At 41.5% G+C, this 19,403-nt stretch overlaps 1 protein-coding gene across 2 annotated transcripts in view; it reads left to right on the top strand.

The window, feature by feature from the left end:
* fancd2 (FA complementation group D2) overlaps positions 1-19,403 on the top strand; it is a 178,429-nt gene that overhangs the window by 14,240 nt on the left and 144,786 nt on the right. For both annotated transcript variants that reach the window (XM_063067563.1, XM_063067564.1), the window contains 6 exons: positions 4,377-4,464; positions 6,880-6,984; positions 9,094-9,191; positions 11,996-12,104; positions 15,822-15,857; positions 17,248-17,394. In XM_063067563.1, the coding sequence (XP_062923633.1) occupies positions 4,377-4,464; positions 6,880-6,984; positions 9,094-9,191; positions 11,996-12,104; positions 15,822-15,857; positions 17,248-17,394 (583 nt within the window). The remainder of the gene's footprint in view (positions 1-4,376; positions 4,465-6,879; positions 6,985-9,093; positions 9,192-11,995; positions 12,105-15,821; positions 15,858-17,247; positions 17,395-19,403) is intronic.

Here is a 19,403-nt window from a genome sequence, read left to right as displayed (position 1 = left end):
CAACACAAAACTACACTAGACTACGAGAAACAACACAAAACTACATTAGACTTCAACAGACAGTACAATAATTAATAAACAAGACAATAGGCACAGTAAAGGACAAATTACAATATAATAATAAATGATGTAAATGTAAATATAAACAATGTAAACAATGTTTTAGAAGGAATTGAGAAAGAAATAAGCAAAAATTGCAAAGGGAGTGGAGTGGTGTTCAGGTGAGAGTGAGTGTGTGTGTGTGTGTGTGTATGTGTAGGTTGGTGTCAGACTAGACTGGGAATTGAGTAGTCTAATAGTTTGGGGGAAAAAACTGTTACATAGTCTGGTCATGAGAGCCCGAATGCTTCGGTACCTTTTGCCAGATGGCAGGAGGGAGAAGAGTTTGTATGAGGGTTGTGTGGGGTCCTTCACAATGCTGTTTGCTTTGTGGATGCCATGTGTGGTGTAAATGTCTGTAATGGCAGGAAGACAGACCCCGATGATCTTCTCAACTGACCTCACTATCCGCTGCAGGGTCTTGCAATCCGAGAGGGTGCAATTTCTGAACCAGGTAGTAATGCAACTGCTCAGGATGCTCCCGATACATCCTCTGTAGAGTGTGGTGAGGATGGGGGGGAGGGGGTGGGAGATTATTTTTTCAGCCTTCGCAGAAAGTAGAGACGCTGCTAGGCTTTCTTGGCTACGGAGCTGGTGTTGAGGGGCCAGGTGAACACCAAGAAATTTGGTGCTCTTAACGATCTCTATGGAGGAGTCGTCGATGTTCATCAGAGAGTGGTTGCTCCATGCTCTCCTGAGGTCAACAACCATCTCTTTTGTTTTGTTCACATTCAGATACAAGTTGTTGGCTCTGCACCAGTCTGTTAGCCACTGCACCTCTTCTCTGTATGCTGACTCGTGCTTACAGATGAGACCCACCACGGTCGTGTCATCAGCGAACCTGATGTAATTCAAGCTGTGTGTTGCTGCACAGTCGTGGGTCAGCAGAGTGAACAGCAGTGGACTGAGCACACAGCCCTGGGGGGCCCCTGTGCTCAGTGTGATGGTGTTGGAGATGCTGCTTCTGATCCGGACTGACTGAGGTCTCCCAGTCAGGAAGTCTAGGATTCTGTTGCAATGGGAGGTGTTCAGGCCCAGTAGGCTCAGCTTTCCAATCAATTTCTGAGGAATGATTGTGTTGAATGCTGAACTGAAATCTATGAACAGCATTCGAACGTACGTGTCTTTTTTGACCAGGTGGGTGAGGGCAGGTGGAGGGCGATGGCGATGGCACCTCGAGTGATTGGGATGATATGTGAACTGCAGGGGGTCCAGTGAGGGGGGCAGCAGGGTCTTGATGTGCCTCATGACGAGCCTCTCGAAACACTTCATGATGATGGATGCGAGTGCAACTGGACGGTAGTCGTTGAGGCAGGACACTGAAGACTTCTTTGGCATGGGGACGATGGTGGTGGCCTTGAAGCACATTGGAACAACAGCGCTGCTCGGGGAGATGTTGAAGATGTCAGTGAGAACATCTACCAGCTGGTCCGTACATCCTCCGAGCTCTCTGCCGGGAATATTGTCCAGTCTAGCAGCCTTCCGTGGGTTGTGTGATGAGGTCTTGAATTACCCCTATGAACTGTGCTTTTAAAAGAGAGAGAGAGAGAGGTGTCCAACACAGACACCTTGTTATTAAGAGAGAGTGAGGCGAAGACTGTTCACAGTTTGTTTGGAATTTCTGCAAGGACACTGGCAGCTTCTAAGTTCCTACAGAGAGAGAAGGGAGGAGCTACTTGATGGACAGCTGGTGTTCAGCACAACAGTATTTAAACCAGCGTAAGTGCTCATTTCACAGGAGGGGACACGCAGACGCACTAGGGTGTGGTGAAGTTACTGCTATCCTGTTCAGGTGCCCACGAGTGTGGGACTGTGGATCGATTACGAGGTATCGATCTGTGATTATTAGTGGGTGAACGAGCGACCTTGTGGAGTCTACTAGTGTGTCTAACCCTTGCCGGGGTTGGTAGACTATCACTCGAAGAGGTGCTCTTAAGTTGGTCAAGTTTGGCTAACTTGGAAGTTTCGGAGGACAACGGGAAGATCGACGGCATCAGCTCACCTGAAGAACCAAACACCTCTCTCTCTCCATCACTACTCAACTCAATACCACGAACTGAACTGAACTTTACTCATCACCATAAGTCTGTATCCATTTACCACTAGGCTTGAAGAAGCTTGGTTTTTCTAAGTCCACACTTGTATATAAAATCATTGCTAACCTGTTTGATATATCTGCATTTATATTACTGTATTGCGTAGTTACTAATAAATACCATTAGTTAATAACACTACCAGACTTCAAAGTGTTTTCCATTTCTGCTGGTTCTTTAACCCGTCATGGGGTACATGACAGTTGACCCTGCCCAGAGTCCCAAAAGATGTCCTGGGTACTTTGTAGGCTAGTACCCAAGATGGAGCTGACTAGATTTACAACCTTCTGCAGCTTCTTTCAGTCCTGTGCAGTAGCCCCCTCCATACCAGACAGTGATGTAGCCTGTCAGAATGCTCTCCACGGTACAACTATGGACATACCAAATCGCTTCAAACTCCTAATTTGGAGGAGAAGATGGCGGCACGATGCAGCGTGCAGCGGCCACTCCGGTGAATGATATCTATTATCTGTCAAGTAAGGTGCCGTGCATAATCCTGATTTGATGGAGACAGACATGAGAGAACGGGGGAACATCTGGAGAAACTTCTGAAATGCCTTTTTCGCTGCCGCTGCTACTGTGTGATCCAGAATCTCTGGAGGAGAAGGCCTCAAGTCCTTGGCTTTGCTTGTTGCTTGGCGGCTGGGGTGGGGTTGAAGCTCTTGGCAAGATGATGCGCAGTGTCGGAGGGCTGGTCGGAGGCTCGAAGTTTTCGGATGGACTCAGAGTCAGCTGTGGTTGGGTGCTTCTAATGCATCGGCAGTTGTCGGCGCCTGGAGGTTTATGGCAGGGACAGTTTCTCCCTTTTGCCGCCTGCTATCGGGACTAACGGGAGTCGATCGGAACTTTGAGACTTTTTTTTTTACCGTGCCCATGATCTACTCTTTATCAAATTATGGTATTGCTTTGCACTGCTGTAACTATATGTTATAATTATGTGGTCTTGTCAGTGTTAGTTTTTGGCTTGTCCTGTTTTTTTTGTGATATCACTCTGGAGGAACATTGTATCATTTCTTAATGCATGCACTTCTACATGACAATAAACGAGGACTGAGTTTCATCATAATCTAATCTAATCTAATAAAGTATAGCTGCTGTCTTGCCTTCTTTATGACTACATCAATATGTTGGGACCAGGTTAGTTCCTGAGATCTTGACACCCAGGATCTTGAAGCTGCTCACTCTGTCCACTCCTGATCCCTTTAGGGAATCTTGTGCAAGAACTCCCAAGTCCCTTTGCACTGTGTCTTTGTATTTTCTCTCCATTTAGAAAATAGTCAACCCTTTCTTTTCTTCTTGCAAAGTGCATGACCATACACTTCCCGAAACTGCATTCCATCTACCATTTCTTTGCCCATTCTCCTAATCTGTCTAAATCCTTCTGTAGCCTCTCTACTTCCTCGAAACTACCTGCTCATCATCTGCAAACTTTGCAACAAAGCCATCAATTCCATCATCCATATCATTGACATATATTGTAAAAAGAATCAGTCCCAACACAAACCCCTGTGGAACACCAGCAGGCAGCCAGAAAAGACTCACTTTATTCCCACTCTTTGCCTCCTGCCAGTCAGCCACAACTTTATCCATGCTAGAATCTTCCCTGTAATTCCACGGGCTCGTAGCTTGTTAGGCAGCCTCATGTGTGGCATCTTGTCAAATGCCTTCTGAAAATCCAAGTACAGGTTTCCCCGCTATCCGAAGGTAGAGCGTTCCTATAAAACGGTTCGTAAGCCGGAATGTCATAAAGTTCATAGTTACACCTTTTTAATAAATTTAACCAAACAGGGTTTGTAACTGTAAGGATGTTGGTGTTCTAGGCAGTAGTTCAGATTAAAACAAGTATTAAATTTCACAGCTCCAGTTTACAGCAATTCTTCATTGTCTTCACAAGTTTGATTAAAACCTTCACTTTTAATATTACATACGTTATATGACGTATCACATAACCTCAGCATGAGCACTGTAGACTGTTGCACCAGTTGCTTTTGTTTAAATTACATGCTGCATTGTCTTGGCATTAAAAGTGAGTATGTGATTGTCCACAAATAGCTTAGAAATTTTCAGCTTCGAATTTGTTTCCGTTTGTTGTGTACCAGGGTCATTCTTCAACTATATTTAAAATTATGTTTAGGTTGGTTCACATTTCCAGTGAGTTTGACATGTTTTCATTTTCTGTTACAGTTCCTTGCTACAACAGAACACCCGTTTGACTGTGGCCATCTTGGATGCTTTGTCTAGTCTTAACCTGTGTGCTGAGCTCCTAGGGGAGGTGAGGCTTATCGAGTTCTCCTGCCCTGATTTAGCAGTATTGTCTCCCTGCTCACCTACGGAATGTGAGGAACTCTAATATAATCATAATGCTTTCTCCTAAGTTGATTTCACAGACTGCAAATTGATAATAGAAAATAAGATGGTATTGTAAAGTTGGGGTACATGTCGGCACACTATAACTTGATGGAAAGGGAGGGAAGAAAAAGTAGACTCTTTTTGCCCTGCTGGAAATTTTCATGCAGGAATTCATTGCCTGAAAACATGAGTGAGTAAAGATTTAGTAGTAACTTTAAGATCAAAAGGAAAGCATTTATATAGGATATTGAATCTCATAAAATGCTTTAGAGGGATGTCATCCCCTGAAGCCAAAAGAGATATCAGTTATATGGTAGAAGCATCTTTTTTAGGGTAAGTCTTAAAGATGGAGAGGGTCCAGAGGAGGTTCACAAGAATGATCCCAGGAACACAAGGGTTAATGTACGAGAAGCATTTGATGCTCCTGCGCCTGTACTCATCAGAATTTAGAAGAATGAAGGCGGAGCTCGTTGAAACCTATTTAATTTTGAAAAGTCTTGATAGAACAGATATGTGGAGGATGCAGTTTATTCTGAAAGCTCTAATTTCCTTTTACATCCCAACGACATATGGGTTGATAGGTCAATTCAGCTCTCTAAATTACCCATAGTATATATTTAAAGGGTAGAATCGAGGGGGAGTAGGCACATTAGGTAAGAGGATGTGGTGGGCGAATAGGATTGCTCTGTGAGCTGGCATGTGCCAAATGACCTCCTATGTCACATGGAAATTTGAAATACCTCTTTAGCCACTGGATGAAATACACTCAGTACTCCTAGCTCTGTTGCAGGAAGTAATTAGCATTAATTATTCAAAGTTGTTCCACCTTTTTAAAGAGTTTTTGATGACATTTCCATTGCTCCAGGCATACATGGCCCACGACCTCACAAAGTGGTGAAGAAGCATACGATCAGCATTGGGACTTTTTGTCAGGACTGTAAGGAAGCCTTACATGATTTGAAGGAGTGCACTACCTCACAAACTTCCTTCTCATTGTCCTGTCAAGGAGCCCCTGTCCTAATTTGAGATCCCCTGGTATCTTGTCAGTGTTCTCTGGAACCAAAGAATAGACATAGAATCAAGTCAAGGAGCTTCCTAAGAAGAGGGGATGTTGAAGAGAATATCTGCAGGTGTTTGCTCTGATTTTCAGCTCTGAAAGAGATGGACCAAGAAGGTTGAGATAAAAGGCTTTCTGCTCTCTTTTTTGACTTGTGATGACACGTAATTCATTGGAAGTGAGTGGAAAGTTTATTTTGAAAGCAAGCTCAAACTGTTTTTGAACTCCAATTTTGAAGATGGTTTTCAATGGGCAAGTACAGCAACATTTTGTGCCTGTCAAATTATTGGAAACTGTCTGTTTTGTGACTGTGAAACAATCATATCACATCTTGTTTCAACAAATACATCTCCAATCAGCTGACAGAATTCAGGCAAGGTAGTGTAGTGGTTAGCCCAGTGCTTTACAGTACCAATGACCTGTGTTCATTTCACACCGCTGTCTGTCAGGAATTTGTATGCTCTCCCTTGACCAATTGGTTTTCTTCCTGGTACTCCGGTTTCCTCCCATGGTCTGAGGACACACAGGTTATTAGGTTAATTGATCATTGTCAATGGTCCCATGATTAGGCTAGATCTCAATATATTTAAAGGAATTTTAATTTAAAACAACTAAATAATCAATAATTACAAACTCTTCAAAGCATGAATTTGCTGTATTATAGTATCATAGAAGAGTATAGTACAGAAATGGATTCTTCTGGCTATTCTTGTCCATGCTGATCTTGATCTACTTTGATCCTATTTGTCCACGTTAGGCATGCCTTCCCTAGCCCTATACCTCCCTGTTAAACATTGAAATTGTATCTCCCTCCACCACCTGCTCTGTCAGCTTGTTCTACATATTCACCATCCTCTGAAAAATCTTAACCTATAAATCTTCAAATTTCTCTCCTCCCATCTTTAACATGTGCCCTGCAACTCTAAGGCGGGGGGGGGGGGTGACAATCTGACTATCCATCCTATCAATCCTCTCATAATGTTATAAATCTCTAAGGTCATTCCTCAGTCTCCTTTGTTGCATCAGCTGATATCAGGTAATGTCATAGATGAATAAATGAAACTTTCTGGTCAAATAGTTCAATTTTACCTCATATTCCTTGACCAATGTGGTTCACAGTGTGTTGATATTTTGAAAATGACTTGGGGTGAAGTATACATTTAAGATATGAAGTTAAAGGCGGGTGTAATGACATAAAATAGAGTAAATTAGGAGGATTTTACTGTATGTGGGGAAAAATACTGTCCAGCTTCATTTAATTTTTTTAAATATAATTTACAGGTGCGTCATAGTGTCATGTCAACTCTGTCTGCAGTAAAACTTGATGATCTTCCTGTAGTTGTCAAGTTCATTCTTCATGCAATCACAGCAGCAGATGCTACAGAGGTAAAGTATATCAAAGCTGTAATGAATTTTTGTACACAAATCAACAGCTATGAATGACTGTCAGCTGTCCTTGGGAATATAAACTACCTGACTGACTATTCTCTTGTAGAACGTGAATAAACACAGGTTGTCTTGATGTTTCTTCTGACTTCCATTTTATTGATGTACTGCATTGATTTTGGGAGTTTTGGGATGGAATTTGAAAGCTTGGCTGCTGTGTTGCTGGTTCTTGTAATACTGTCACTTTTGCTATTTAACATGAAGCTGCTTGGTATAATTGCAGGATTCTATGTAGAGATGGGTTTGTCTTTGTTTCAGCCTGAGCTCTTTTATTACCATCCTTCAGGAGCAATGTATAGTGATAATCTAACACCAATGGGACTATGGTAGAGCTGGACTAGCAAACTGTCTGGATGATAGGGTGTTGTACCTGTCAATACCCAAAAATATTTCTGTTTCATTTTTCTGACATGTTACACAGTATAATAATTAATTTCTGTGGTGAACAGGAGGTACTTAAGCACTCAAAACTCTGGCTCTGGCTGCCAACCTGCCCTTAGTGTTCCATATCCAAATCCCAGCACCGACCTCATACCTGGCCCGTACACGTTCTGGTCCTGGTCCTGGCCACACACCAGACCCGAGCTGCAGGTTGCGCACCCTGCTTGTACTCTGGTCCCCAGCTCACATTCTGGACTGAAAAGTGAGCCAGATGCAAGATTACATGCCTTTAAGTTAGTGTAGCATAAAATAAGACCGTAAGACACAGCAGTTGAATTAGGCCATTATGGCACATCGAGTCTGCTCTGCCGTTTCATCATGGCTAATCCATTTCCCTCTCAACCCCATTATCCTGTTTTCTCCCCGTAACCTTTCACACCCTGACTAATCAAGAACATCTCAACCTCCGTCTTAAATACACCCAATGACCTGGCCTCCATAGTAACCTGTGGCAACAAATTCCACCAATTAACCACCCCCTGGCTAAAGAAATTCTTCCTCTTCTCCATTTTAAATGCATGGCCCTCTATTCTGCAGCTGTGCCCTCTGGTCCTAGACTGTCCCACCAAAGGAGAGATCCTCTCCACGTCCACTCTATCTAAACCTTCCAACATTCAGTAGGTTTCACTGAGATCCCCCTCCTTCTAAATTCCAATGAGTAAAAGTCCAGCGCCATCAATCGCTGCTCATTTGATAAGGTTTTCATTCCCAGAATTATTTTTGTGAACCTCCAATGTCAGTACGTCCTTACTTAAATAAGGGATCCAAAACTGCTCACAATACTTCAATTAAGACCTCACTAGTGCTTTGTAAAGCTTCAATATTACATCCTTGCTAGATAATTAGATTTATTGCTCTCCTAGATGAAGATATTGAACAATATTGCAATGTGATCAGTAAAGTTCAGAAGAATGAAAGGAAATCTCATTGAAACACACACAGTCTTGAAAGGGTCAGATCTGTTGTATGTTGAGAGGCTTTTGGTTAGAAGTAGTAGTTGGAATTATGTCTAACATTGTGGTTAGCTGTTGGACAGAGGTGAAACATTTCTTCTCCCAGATCTTTGGACAGTAAAGGAGTGTAAGGGTATGTGATCAGGTGGGATGGGGTGGCTGACGTACAGGATCAGTCATGAACTTTTTGAATTACAGACCAGGCTCAGAGGCACACATGCAACTTGTCTAACATTTTTAGTAGCAATTTTATTGTTTCTGATGACATGCAAATAGTTGTTCTAACCATATTTTGTGCATTTAATGGGCCATAAACAGACTATTGAATCAAGCAACAGCTCACAAATAGCAGAAAAAATTTAAGTTTGTTTTTGTAAGTGCAGTCAATGTCACATTTACTATCAAATGCACTCTTGTAATATAAAATCACCTATGCTGCTAACTTTTATTTAACTCTCATCATGCCATAAATATGTTTGTGTGAAATATGATTGCAAAGTTGGTTATATACTGTAGAACTATGTTGGGCGAGTGTAGAATGTTATTTGGCTTCTGTCAAACTTCAACCTTAACTGGGTTTTTGTCTGCGGAGACCCTCTGAAAGAGCCTTAGTTTTAAACCCAGTTTCCTGACACTTGCAATATTTTTTTCGCAGGTGATTGGGGAACTACGAAGGAACTTACAATTGGAATCATGTGTACTTCCTCCTCAACTCCAGACTAGTCAAGACAAACAGAATCCGAATGCTATGTGGTATGATGTCAGATCATTATGTTATATATAAATGAGAGGTGAAACTAACAGATCCACTGTTGAGATTTAAAGACCAAGTGTTCCAGATACAGTTCAGATATATTGTCATAAAGAGAATGAAACTCGGAGCTCTTTGTATGACAAGGGAGGTAAAGATAATGAGAGGAAAATAGGGCGATGAGAGGATGTATGTCAGAGGAATAACTCCATTGAGAATTGAGTCGAAGGTATAATCTAGGAGGGAATGAAAACGAGAATAAGATGAGTAAAGAATGAAAAGAGAATGATAGTTACTGTAATATTCAAGGAAACTTTAATGTCTTTTGGTGTGTAAATAGTGTGTACAAGAGGAGGGATGGAGCTGATTAGAAGTCATCAGTGCACAGAAGAAGAGGTACTAGTAGGAATATTAAAAGCATTTTGTAACAATCCTTACGGAGGAAAATAATGCTGCCAGAATCACAGTAGACATAAAGGATGGGGTTTTATTTGGTATATTTGACAGACTGACTATGTTTAAATTCACAAATCACCGATGGAAGTAGTAGAGAAGCTTGCTGTAATCTTCCAATATTCTGTAGATACAAAGAAGAATCCAAAGAGCTGGAAAATGGCAAATGCGAAAATGGCAGTCATGGAAGATTAATTGGGAACATTAGAGAAGTTTGAAGTAATAGACAGCACAGATGTGTTAAAAACATGTGGTTTGGGTAATTACTTTTTTTGGAAGGTGATGTGAAGGTTGATGAGAAAGCAGTAGGTTTGTCCACTCGGAGTTTCAGAAGATGCTTGATCAAGTCCCACTTCACAAGCTTGGTCTTATGGCCTCGACCTCAAACGTCAATTGTTTATTCCCTTCTGTGGCCTGACTTACTGAGTTCCTTCAGCATTTTGTGTGTGTTGTTCACTATAAACTCCAGATTTGGTGGTGATATTAGAGATTAGTGATATGAAGTTGTTTTTCAATCTGGGGAAAGTAAATAGTGGTGTTTCCCAGAGGTCGGGGAAACTGCTAGTTTGATATGTTAATGATCCTAGGATTCATAAATTGAGGCATGAGACATTATGTTGAAACTTTAACAAAAATCACAGGCTTTGCAGACGTGGGAATATTGTGACCAACTCTGATTTTAAAAGATACCTACTAGGATGTTTCCAGGAATCAAATTTTAGTTACAGGTGAGAGTGGAGAAGCTGGGATTGTCAACAATTATATAAAATAACTATGGATTTTTATAGCCCTTGAATATCATGATTATAATATTTTTATTCACCTGCTGAGAAGATAAGAGATTAAAGTAGATTGTGCCTCATTTTCAGTAGGAATATCCACATCTTTAATTTCCCAGGTGTCAGCTTATTAAAAAAAAACTTTAATCTGTACAGCTAGTGGGAAAACTTGTTTAACATCGTTAACAGCTTTTTTGAGTTAGGAACCAAAGGAAACTTTATTTCACATACCCACTGCCTGTTCTTTGTATAAACTACCAACTGAGGTTTAGTTGACTCAAGAGGCAACTGAGCCTCAGTTGGTAGTTTAAACAAAGACAGGCTGTGAGTTTGCCTGTCACTTTAGTCTTGAGGTCATGAATAAGGCTGACAATTCAATGCCAAAGGGTCACATGGTGCTGGCTCAAAGAACATTGATTTTGATCTTGTGAGCAATATTTATCTTTCAGTCAACATCCCATAATAAAACAAATGCCTAATTAGACTGTAAAGATTATCTGCTGTGTTTTCTACATTAAATCAGTGGGTATGAGTCAAAACTACTGAGGTTGTGAAATGTGCCATCTAACTGCCAGTCTCTAATGCAATATGGCTGAAGACACGTTCTGTAGATGTATTATTGTATTTAGCGCAACTAACTAATTATAAGTGAAAGCTAGGCAACCATTTTCCATTAGAGGTAGGTACTTTATTTCTTACATACTTCAAGTGTATAGGGAGTAAAAATCTTCATGTTACATCTCTGTCTAAATGTGCAATCATAGTAATTTATGATAAATAGAACAGTCAATGTAACGTAGAAATAAACTCAAATCAGCGTGAGTTAATCAGTCTGATGGCCTGGTGGAAGAAGCTGTCCCGGAGCCTGTTGGTCCTGCTTTTATGCTGCGGTACCATTTCCTGGATGGTAGCAGCTGGAATGGATTGTGGTTGGGGTGACTTGGGTCCCCAATGATCCTTCGGGCCCTTTTTCTCACACCTGTCTTTGTTAATGTCCTGAATCACGTGAAGTTCACAACTACAGATGTGCTGGGCTGTCCGCACCACTCTCTGCAGAATCCTGCGATTAAAGGAGGTTACAGTTTCCATACCAGGCAGTGATGTAGCCAGTCAGGATGTGCTCAGTTGTGCCCCTGTAGAAAGTTCTTAGGGTTTGGGGGCCCATGCCAAACTTCCTCAACCGTGTGAGGTGAAAGAGGCGTTGTTGTGCCTTTTTTGCCTAGGGAACATGGGAACTAGAGAACATAGAATTACATAAAACTAGGGAATGTAGAAATACCTAAATGGGTAAGAGATTTAGAGAGGCTGAAGGGGTCTTTTTTTCACCCAGAGTGTGGAGTAACTGCAGTACACTGTTGGAGGGAGTGTTGGAACCAGAGACACAAGTGAAATGTCTAGCTGAGTACTTGAGTCGCCCAGGCATAGAAGATTGTGAATGGGTGCCCATTGATCATTGTGGATATGGTGGGGCGAATGGCTTGTAACAATGCTGTATGATTCTGATTTTGCTCACTTTAGAGACAATTTTACTCAATGACAACAAATGCTGTTCAATGTTCTGATTTTGTATTTAGGACCTCAGTGAACCGGAAAAACAGCGGTCATGACTGTGTTGTGCTTATGTTTGATGTTATCAAGGCTGCTGTACGGTTTCAAAAAGTGACAGCTGAAGCTTGGATTAAGGTGATCGTGTAATTATTGGGTTAACATTAAGTAGGCTATTGTAATAAAATAGTTTGCTGTAAAGTTATTCTGTATTTATGCATTGTAGCCACCTCTGAACCTCGTGGATGCTGCCTGTCTAGCTCAGGTACCATAGTGATTGAGGCCAACACTGGGTCTGTGACTATTTTTAACCTTCTTTCCTTGTTTCATCGCAACGTGTTCTGAGTAAACACAAGATAGTTGATGGTGGAGTGTAATGAACAAACTTTATTAATGCACTCCATGCTAACTTTGTCTCTTTATACATAATTTTCCTTTTCTCCAATGTACACAGAGAAAACCTCATAATATTCCTAAACACGAGGAATTCTGCAGATGCTGGAAATTCAAACAACACACATCGAAGTTGCTGGTGAACGCAGCAGGCCAGGCAGCATCTCTAGGAAGAGGTACAGTCGACGTTTCGGGCAGAGCCCCTTCATCAGGACTAACTGAAAGAAGAGCTAGTAAGAGATTTGAAAGTGGGAGGGGGAAGGGGAGATCCAAAATGATAGGAGAAGACAGGAGGGGGAGGGATGGAGGGAGATGTCCTCCTTTTTTAAAGAAAGGGGCTTCCCTTCCTCCACCATCAACTCTGCACTCTGCTCCCATTTCACGCACATTTGCTCTCACTCCATCCTCCCGCCACCCCACTAGGAATAGGGTTCTCCTTTGTCCTCACCTACCACCCCACCGGCCTCCGGGTCCAACATATTATTCTCTGTAACTTCTGCCACCTCCAACGGGATCCCACCACTAAGCACATCTTCCCCTCCGCTTTCCGCAGGGATCGCTCCCTACGCGACTCCCTTGTCCATTCGTTCCCCCCCCCACCGATCTCCCTCCTGGCACTTATCCTTGTAAGCGGAACAAGTGCTACACATGCCCTTACACCTCCTCCCTCACTACCATTCAGGGCCCCAGACAGTCCTTCCAGGTGAGGCGACACTTCACCTGTGAGTCGGCTGGGGTGATATAGTGCGTCCGGTGCTCCCGATGTGGCCTTCCATATATTGACGAGACCCGACGCAGACTGGGAGATTGTTTCGCTGAACACCTACGCTCTGTCTGCCAGAAAAAGCAGGATCTCCCAGTGGCCACACATTTTAATTCCACATCCCATTCCCATTCTGACATGTCTATCCACGGCCTCCTCTACTGTAAAGATGAAGCCACACTCAGGTTGGAGGAACAACACCTTATATTCCGTCTGGGTAGCCTCCAACCTGATGGCATGAACATTGACTTCTCCAACTTCCACTAATGCCCCACCTCCCCCTCGTACCCCATCTGCTATTTATTTATGTACACACATTCTTTCTCTCTCTCCCTTTTCTCCCTCTGTCCCTCTGACAATACCCCTTGCCTCTGGGTTTCCCCCCTCTCCCCCTTTTCTTTCTCCCTGGGCCTCCTGTGCCATGATCCTCTCATATCCCTTTTGCCAGTCAACTGTGCAGCTCTTGGCTCCATCCCTCCCCCTCCTGTCTTCTCCTATCATTTGGGATCTCCCCCTGACCCTCCCACTTTCAAATCTCTTACTAACTCTTCTTTCAGTTAGTCCTGACGAAGGGTCTCGGCCGGAAATGTCGACTGCGCCTCTTCCTAGAGATGCTGCCTGGCCTGCTGCGTTCACCAGCAACTTTGATTGTGTGTTGCTCAATATTCCTAAGTTACTTTATTCATGTATATCATTTGCTTCAGAGCTGCTTAACTTGGAAAAGACTAACTGATATAAATGCTTTTATCATCATTACAATGGATTGTATTATCCCCGTACTGCAATAAACAGATCTTCGTACCATACTAAACTAATCACTTCGTTTATTATCCCAGGCAATAAATACAGTATAATTACTTTTAATCACTGCCATTGTTATCACTTATTTCTTTAAACCTTTTATATTAAACACTGACTCCAAAAGCAGGTAGTAGGCTGTGCTTCCTTTTTGTAAAACACACCTGGTTTATCTTTGAAAAAACTTGTTTCACGATTCTAAAGTTTGCAATCAACCAGTAACTTTAAGATGTCCAAGATGCTTTTAACATCTTGATGTTTTTTCACCAGTATCTTGGATTCAATGCTTCCTACCCCTCCAATTCAAAAGGATCGTGGCTGATCTTCTCCAGGCCTCAGTTCCTCTTTGACTTCAGTTTACCAATCTCACTTACTTACCCCGTTTAAAATATTTCCAAAGATCTAGCCTGCACAGCTTTCCAGGGCAGAGAGTTTCAAAGGTTCGCCATATTGCAAACATCTGCAGCTAGGTGTAGTAATATTCATATTGCACCTTTCAAAACTAATAAGGTCAACTGCAGCATTTAATAAAGATAGCAACATTAAGGCTTAATTTTAAAAATCAAACATAAAATGTTCTATAGATGTACATTAATGCATTTATTCCTGAAGCACATTAGATATTGATCTTCATTTGGTCATTGTGGGAGAATTATTCTTAGTATATTGGTTATAAGAATTCTGGCAGAGTAGAATATAAATAGAAACAAGAAGCTCGTTTTTTTACTAGTTCCAATCAGCTTATACCTTTCTGATGAGATATGGACTCCACATGGTATATTTGCCAGGGTTCCAGCTTCCCTCTTGTTCAAATGACTATGCACTTGAGATCATTAGTGGTGACTGGTTGTTGAAAAAATGAAGACCTAATCTTATTCACAGTGGGGACCCATGCAAGCATTTTCTCAATTTTGATTAACATAAGTGCTTGTGGGGCTGGCCAGTTCTTGCCTCTGAGGCGTATTAGAGTGTGCTTCTCCTTACTCCGCCTAAGAAGAGAAGACATAGGACCAGAATTAGGCCACTTGGCCCATCAAGTGTGCTCCACCAATCCATCATGGCTGATTTTACTGCCTGATCACCATAACCTTTGAAGTCTTTAAGTTCTTGATTATTATCAACCTCTGCAGTAAATATACCCAGCCGTCCGTGGCAATGAATTTCACAGATTCAACACCCTCTTGCTAAATAAATTCCTCCTTATCACTGTTCTAAAGATGCATGCTTGTATTCTGAGGCTGTGCCCTGTAGTTCTAGACTCCCTCTCCATGTCCACTCTATCTAGGCCTTTCAATGTTCCATAGGTTTCAATGGGATTCCCCCCCCCCCCCAGCCATTCTCTAATTTCCAGCGAGTACAGGCCTACCCATCAAGTGCTCCTCATACGTTAACCTTTACCCATGATCATTTTTATTAATCTCTTCTAAAATCTCTCTAGTTACAGCACATCCTTTCTTCGATAAGGGATTCAAAACTGTTCACGATACTCCAAGTGCCAATGCCTTATAAAGCTTAAGTTCTGCACAATTCCTAAAATTAACCTGGTTGCTCGCCACAGATGAGTATTGTAATATGGAACTTCAGTCACTTTTATTTTTAACTCAAACTGCAGCCAACCTGAACAATGAGGAAGGCTGGCAAAGGTTCTGTTATTAGAGTGCCTTTAAGCAGAGAACAGGCCAAAGCCACCTATATCCAATGTAGGACGTTTGAAAAGTTGTCATTGTAACAGAGGAAGCAAGACGGACAGTGGGAACGAAAGAATAAATGTCAAGACAGCAATACGTTATCCAGATAATTTGTTTCAGTGATGTTAGTGTCAACCTACATAATGTGCTTGTGATAATCAGTAACAAAAGTTATAAAGGCTTTGACTGATCTCTGTTACTATCTTCTTGCAGGCGATTGAAAATGTAGATTCTGCTGCTGAGTACAAGGTAACTAATTTCCTTTACTATGTTTCTACTTTGTCCTGTGTTTCAGTACATCGGCCTAATGCACTCAAATGAAGAAGCACCCTATAACAGCCAGAACATAACTGTTTAATTTTAGCATTTAACCTGCCAGTAATAGTCAAGTTGGACTTTCCTTTTACATAAAGGGGTTGTAAGAGGGTTCCAAACAAATGAGGAGCTGGGATCCTATGTAATTTACAAAAATAATGGCAAATTAATCACAGTAAAATTCTGATAGAACATAACTCATTTGTAGAATGGGGACAATATTATTTCTCTGTATTTCCCTCCTGGGAAGGGCGATGGCTTCTGCACAGAAACAGAGTTTGATGGACTACCACCAAGCAGTCAAATTTTCCCATTAGCTGCATGCATTTCATTTTTTTAAGCTAGCAACTGGACTTAGATCAAAATGTTAGGCAGAGTCTTTCAAAATTCGATGTCAAGAAAATGGTGAGGGTCCTCTAGAAAGCACATAGAATATGAGTATTGCTGAAAAAACAGTGATTATTTGTCATCTGGTATTGGTGGTGAGTTACCACTCTTAATCATTGCAAGTATTACCTCATAATTGTTTCAAAGTTCAAAGTAAATTTTTTATCAAAGTACGTATATGTCACCATATACTACCTTGAGATTCATTTTCTTGCAGGTACTTACAGGAAAATAAAGAAATACGATAGAATCAATAAAAAAACACAAAGACTGACAATCAACCAATATGCTAAAGAAGCCAATTTGTGTAAATACAAACAAACAAATAAATAAATACTGAAACTGTGGGGTGTAGAGTCTTTGAAAGTGTGTCCGTAGGTTGTAGAATCAATTCAGAGTTACAGGATTTTGCCTCAGCATTTGTGTATCACTGTCTTAAATCAGGATGGGATGTGAATCGGTAAGAGAAATGGCAGCAGGAGTCGTGGTTCTGCTGCCACTGTTATTCTGAGTATTGAAGCTATCTGCTTAGGAGATGCTGTAATGGATCGTACAGATGCTACATTAATGTTGGAAGAAGCAAATGTTTCCCTACTCTTTTTCCATAGCATTGAAAGTTTTGCCTATTTCAGTATTAGAAAATGATTACTGGATCTGTTTCCACCACCCTTCCAGGCTGTACATTCAATATCATATCAACTCTCAATATATTAAGAATTCCACCTGAGATTGCTTGCCATTCTTTTGGTGAAAGCTTTAATATCTACTTTATTTAACTAACAAGAATTACTATATTTTGTTGTACTCATTGGATTCTGGTGTTGGGAGAATATTTGTTGCTTGCTGTTCTTGGAGAGGATGTAAAATGATTACTTTTTTTTGCTGTTAATGGTGAAGTCTCACTAGTTTTGTTTGTGTTTTTAATTTCCATCTGAAGGTAATAGATTTTTTAGTTCTCCTGATCCTCCATACAGCTGGAGCAAACAACAGCAAGAAACAAGTAGAGAAACTGTTACGCAGCAAGATTCGCCTTGGCCTTATCGGGGATCAGCTTTTGCAGGTTGCATTCCGGAGTCATGCTCTGGTTAGTGTCATCAGTCATCTGCAGGAGTTTCACTTTCTCTGATATCAAAAGTCTTAAACCTCCAGCTGAAATATTCAATTAATACTGTTTTGTTTAAGCCAGCTCCAGATTTCAGTTTTTGTATAATGTGTCTACAACTGCTTTTTATTTTTGCAACACTTTTCTTAAATAAACTGTCAAATGTAATTGTGCTTCAGGGTCAATGTGGTACTGACAATGAATAATCATCGATTCAGTTATTTTCACACCTGCCTCTAGAACTATCTTGCCCTTCTGCTCTTTCCCTACGTATGGAACAATCCCTCATTCTATCCCATGTGTATTTCTTTCAGTCAAACTAACTGCCCTCTAAGTCTGTGCATTCCAGTTGCTATGATCCACAAGAATTTTCTGAGCCCTGGTATCAATTTATATTTGATCAATTTGCATTTGAAAAAATTAGAGAGGAAAACTATTTTAATTGCATTTGGTTTATTATCAGATCATAATAATCATAATCATAATCTGGGTGATTTATAACAACAACATTTTGTTTTACGTAGGCTGCTCTCTTAGTTTTCCATTATCATGATTTCTCACCCCATTTCCTTCAAATGCCTTACCTATGGTAGGTATTCGTACTCCTTACACTATTCAGTCTTCACCTGTTTATGTATGTCAGGGTCCAGAAGAGATTCATGAGAATGATTCCAGGAATGAAAAGCCTATCGTAAAGAGGACCAGTTGATGGCTCTAGGCCTGTATTCACTAGAATTCAGGAGAATGAGAGGGATTTCATTGAAACCTATCAAATGTTGAAAGGCCTTGCTAGAGGGGATATGGATATGATGTGTTTCCTATGGTGGGGGAGTCTAGGACCAGAGGGCACAGCCTCACAATAAATCAATGTCCATTTAGAATGGAGGTGAGGAGGAATTTATTTAGCCAGAGAGTGGTAAATCTGTGGAATCTATTACCACAGTCAGCTGCAGAGGCCAAATCATTGGGTATATTTAAGGCAGAGGTTGATGTATTCTTGATTACTCAGAACATGAAGGATTACAGGAAAAAGGAAGGAGATTGGGGCTGAGAGGGAAATGGATCAGCTGTGATGAAATGGCAGAGCAGACTCTATGGGTTAAGTGGCTTAATTCTTCTCCTATATCTCTGGTTTTATGATCTTGTATAATCTTACACTTCGTTCCTCTGTGCCCTCCCACACCTCTGCTTTGAAAAATATAAACCCTCTACCCTCACAAAATGCTGGAGGAACTCAGCAGGCCAGGCAGCATCTATGGAAAAAATAAAAGTACGGTTGACATTTCAGGCCGAGACCCTATGGCAGGACTGGAGTAAAAAAGATGAGGAGTAGATTTATAAGGTGGGGGAAGGGAGAGAGAAACGCCAGGTGATAAATGAAACCGGGAGGGAGAGGGATGAGATAAAGAGCTGAAAAGTTGATTGGCGAAAGAGATACTGGTCTGGAGAAAGGGCTGTCCGAAAGGAGAGAACAGAAGGCCATGGAAGAAAGGAAATGGGGGAGGAGCACCAGAGAGAGGCGATGGGCCGTCAAAGAGATAAACAAGAGAAACTGCAGATGCTGGAAATCAAAGCAACATGCACAAAATGTTGGAGGAACTCAGCAGGCCAGGCAGCATCTGTGGAAAAGAGTAAACAGTTGACATTTTGGGCCGAGACCCTTTGGGTCTGTACTTTTTTCCATAGGTGCTGCCTAGCCTGCTAAATTCCTCCAGCATTTTGTGTGTGAGGCAAGGAGAGGGAGTGAGAAAGGAAAATGGGGAAAGGGGAATGGTGAAGAGGGGAGGGGGCCAGAACTGGAAGTTTGAGAAATCGATGTTCATGCCATCAGGTTAGAGGCTACCCAGACAATATAAAGTGTTGCTCCTCTAACCTGAGTGTGGCCTCATCACAACAGTAGAAGAGTCAATGGATTGACTTAGCAGAATGAGAATGGAAAGTAGAATTAAAATGGGTGGCCACTAGGAGATCCATTTTAATTCCACTTCCCA

This window comes from Mobula hypostoma, chromosome 15, assembly GCF_963921235.1.
Source record: "Mobula hypostoma chromosome 15, sMobHyp1.1, whole genome shotgun sequence".
Taxonomy (NCBI): domain Eukaryota; kingdom Metazoa; phylum Chordata; class Chondrichthyes; order Myliobatiformes; family Myliobatidae; genus Mobula; species Mobula hypostoma.
Note: the sequence above shows the minus strand (reverse complement) of the source record. Positions and strands in the feature narration are given on the sequence as shown.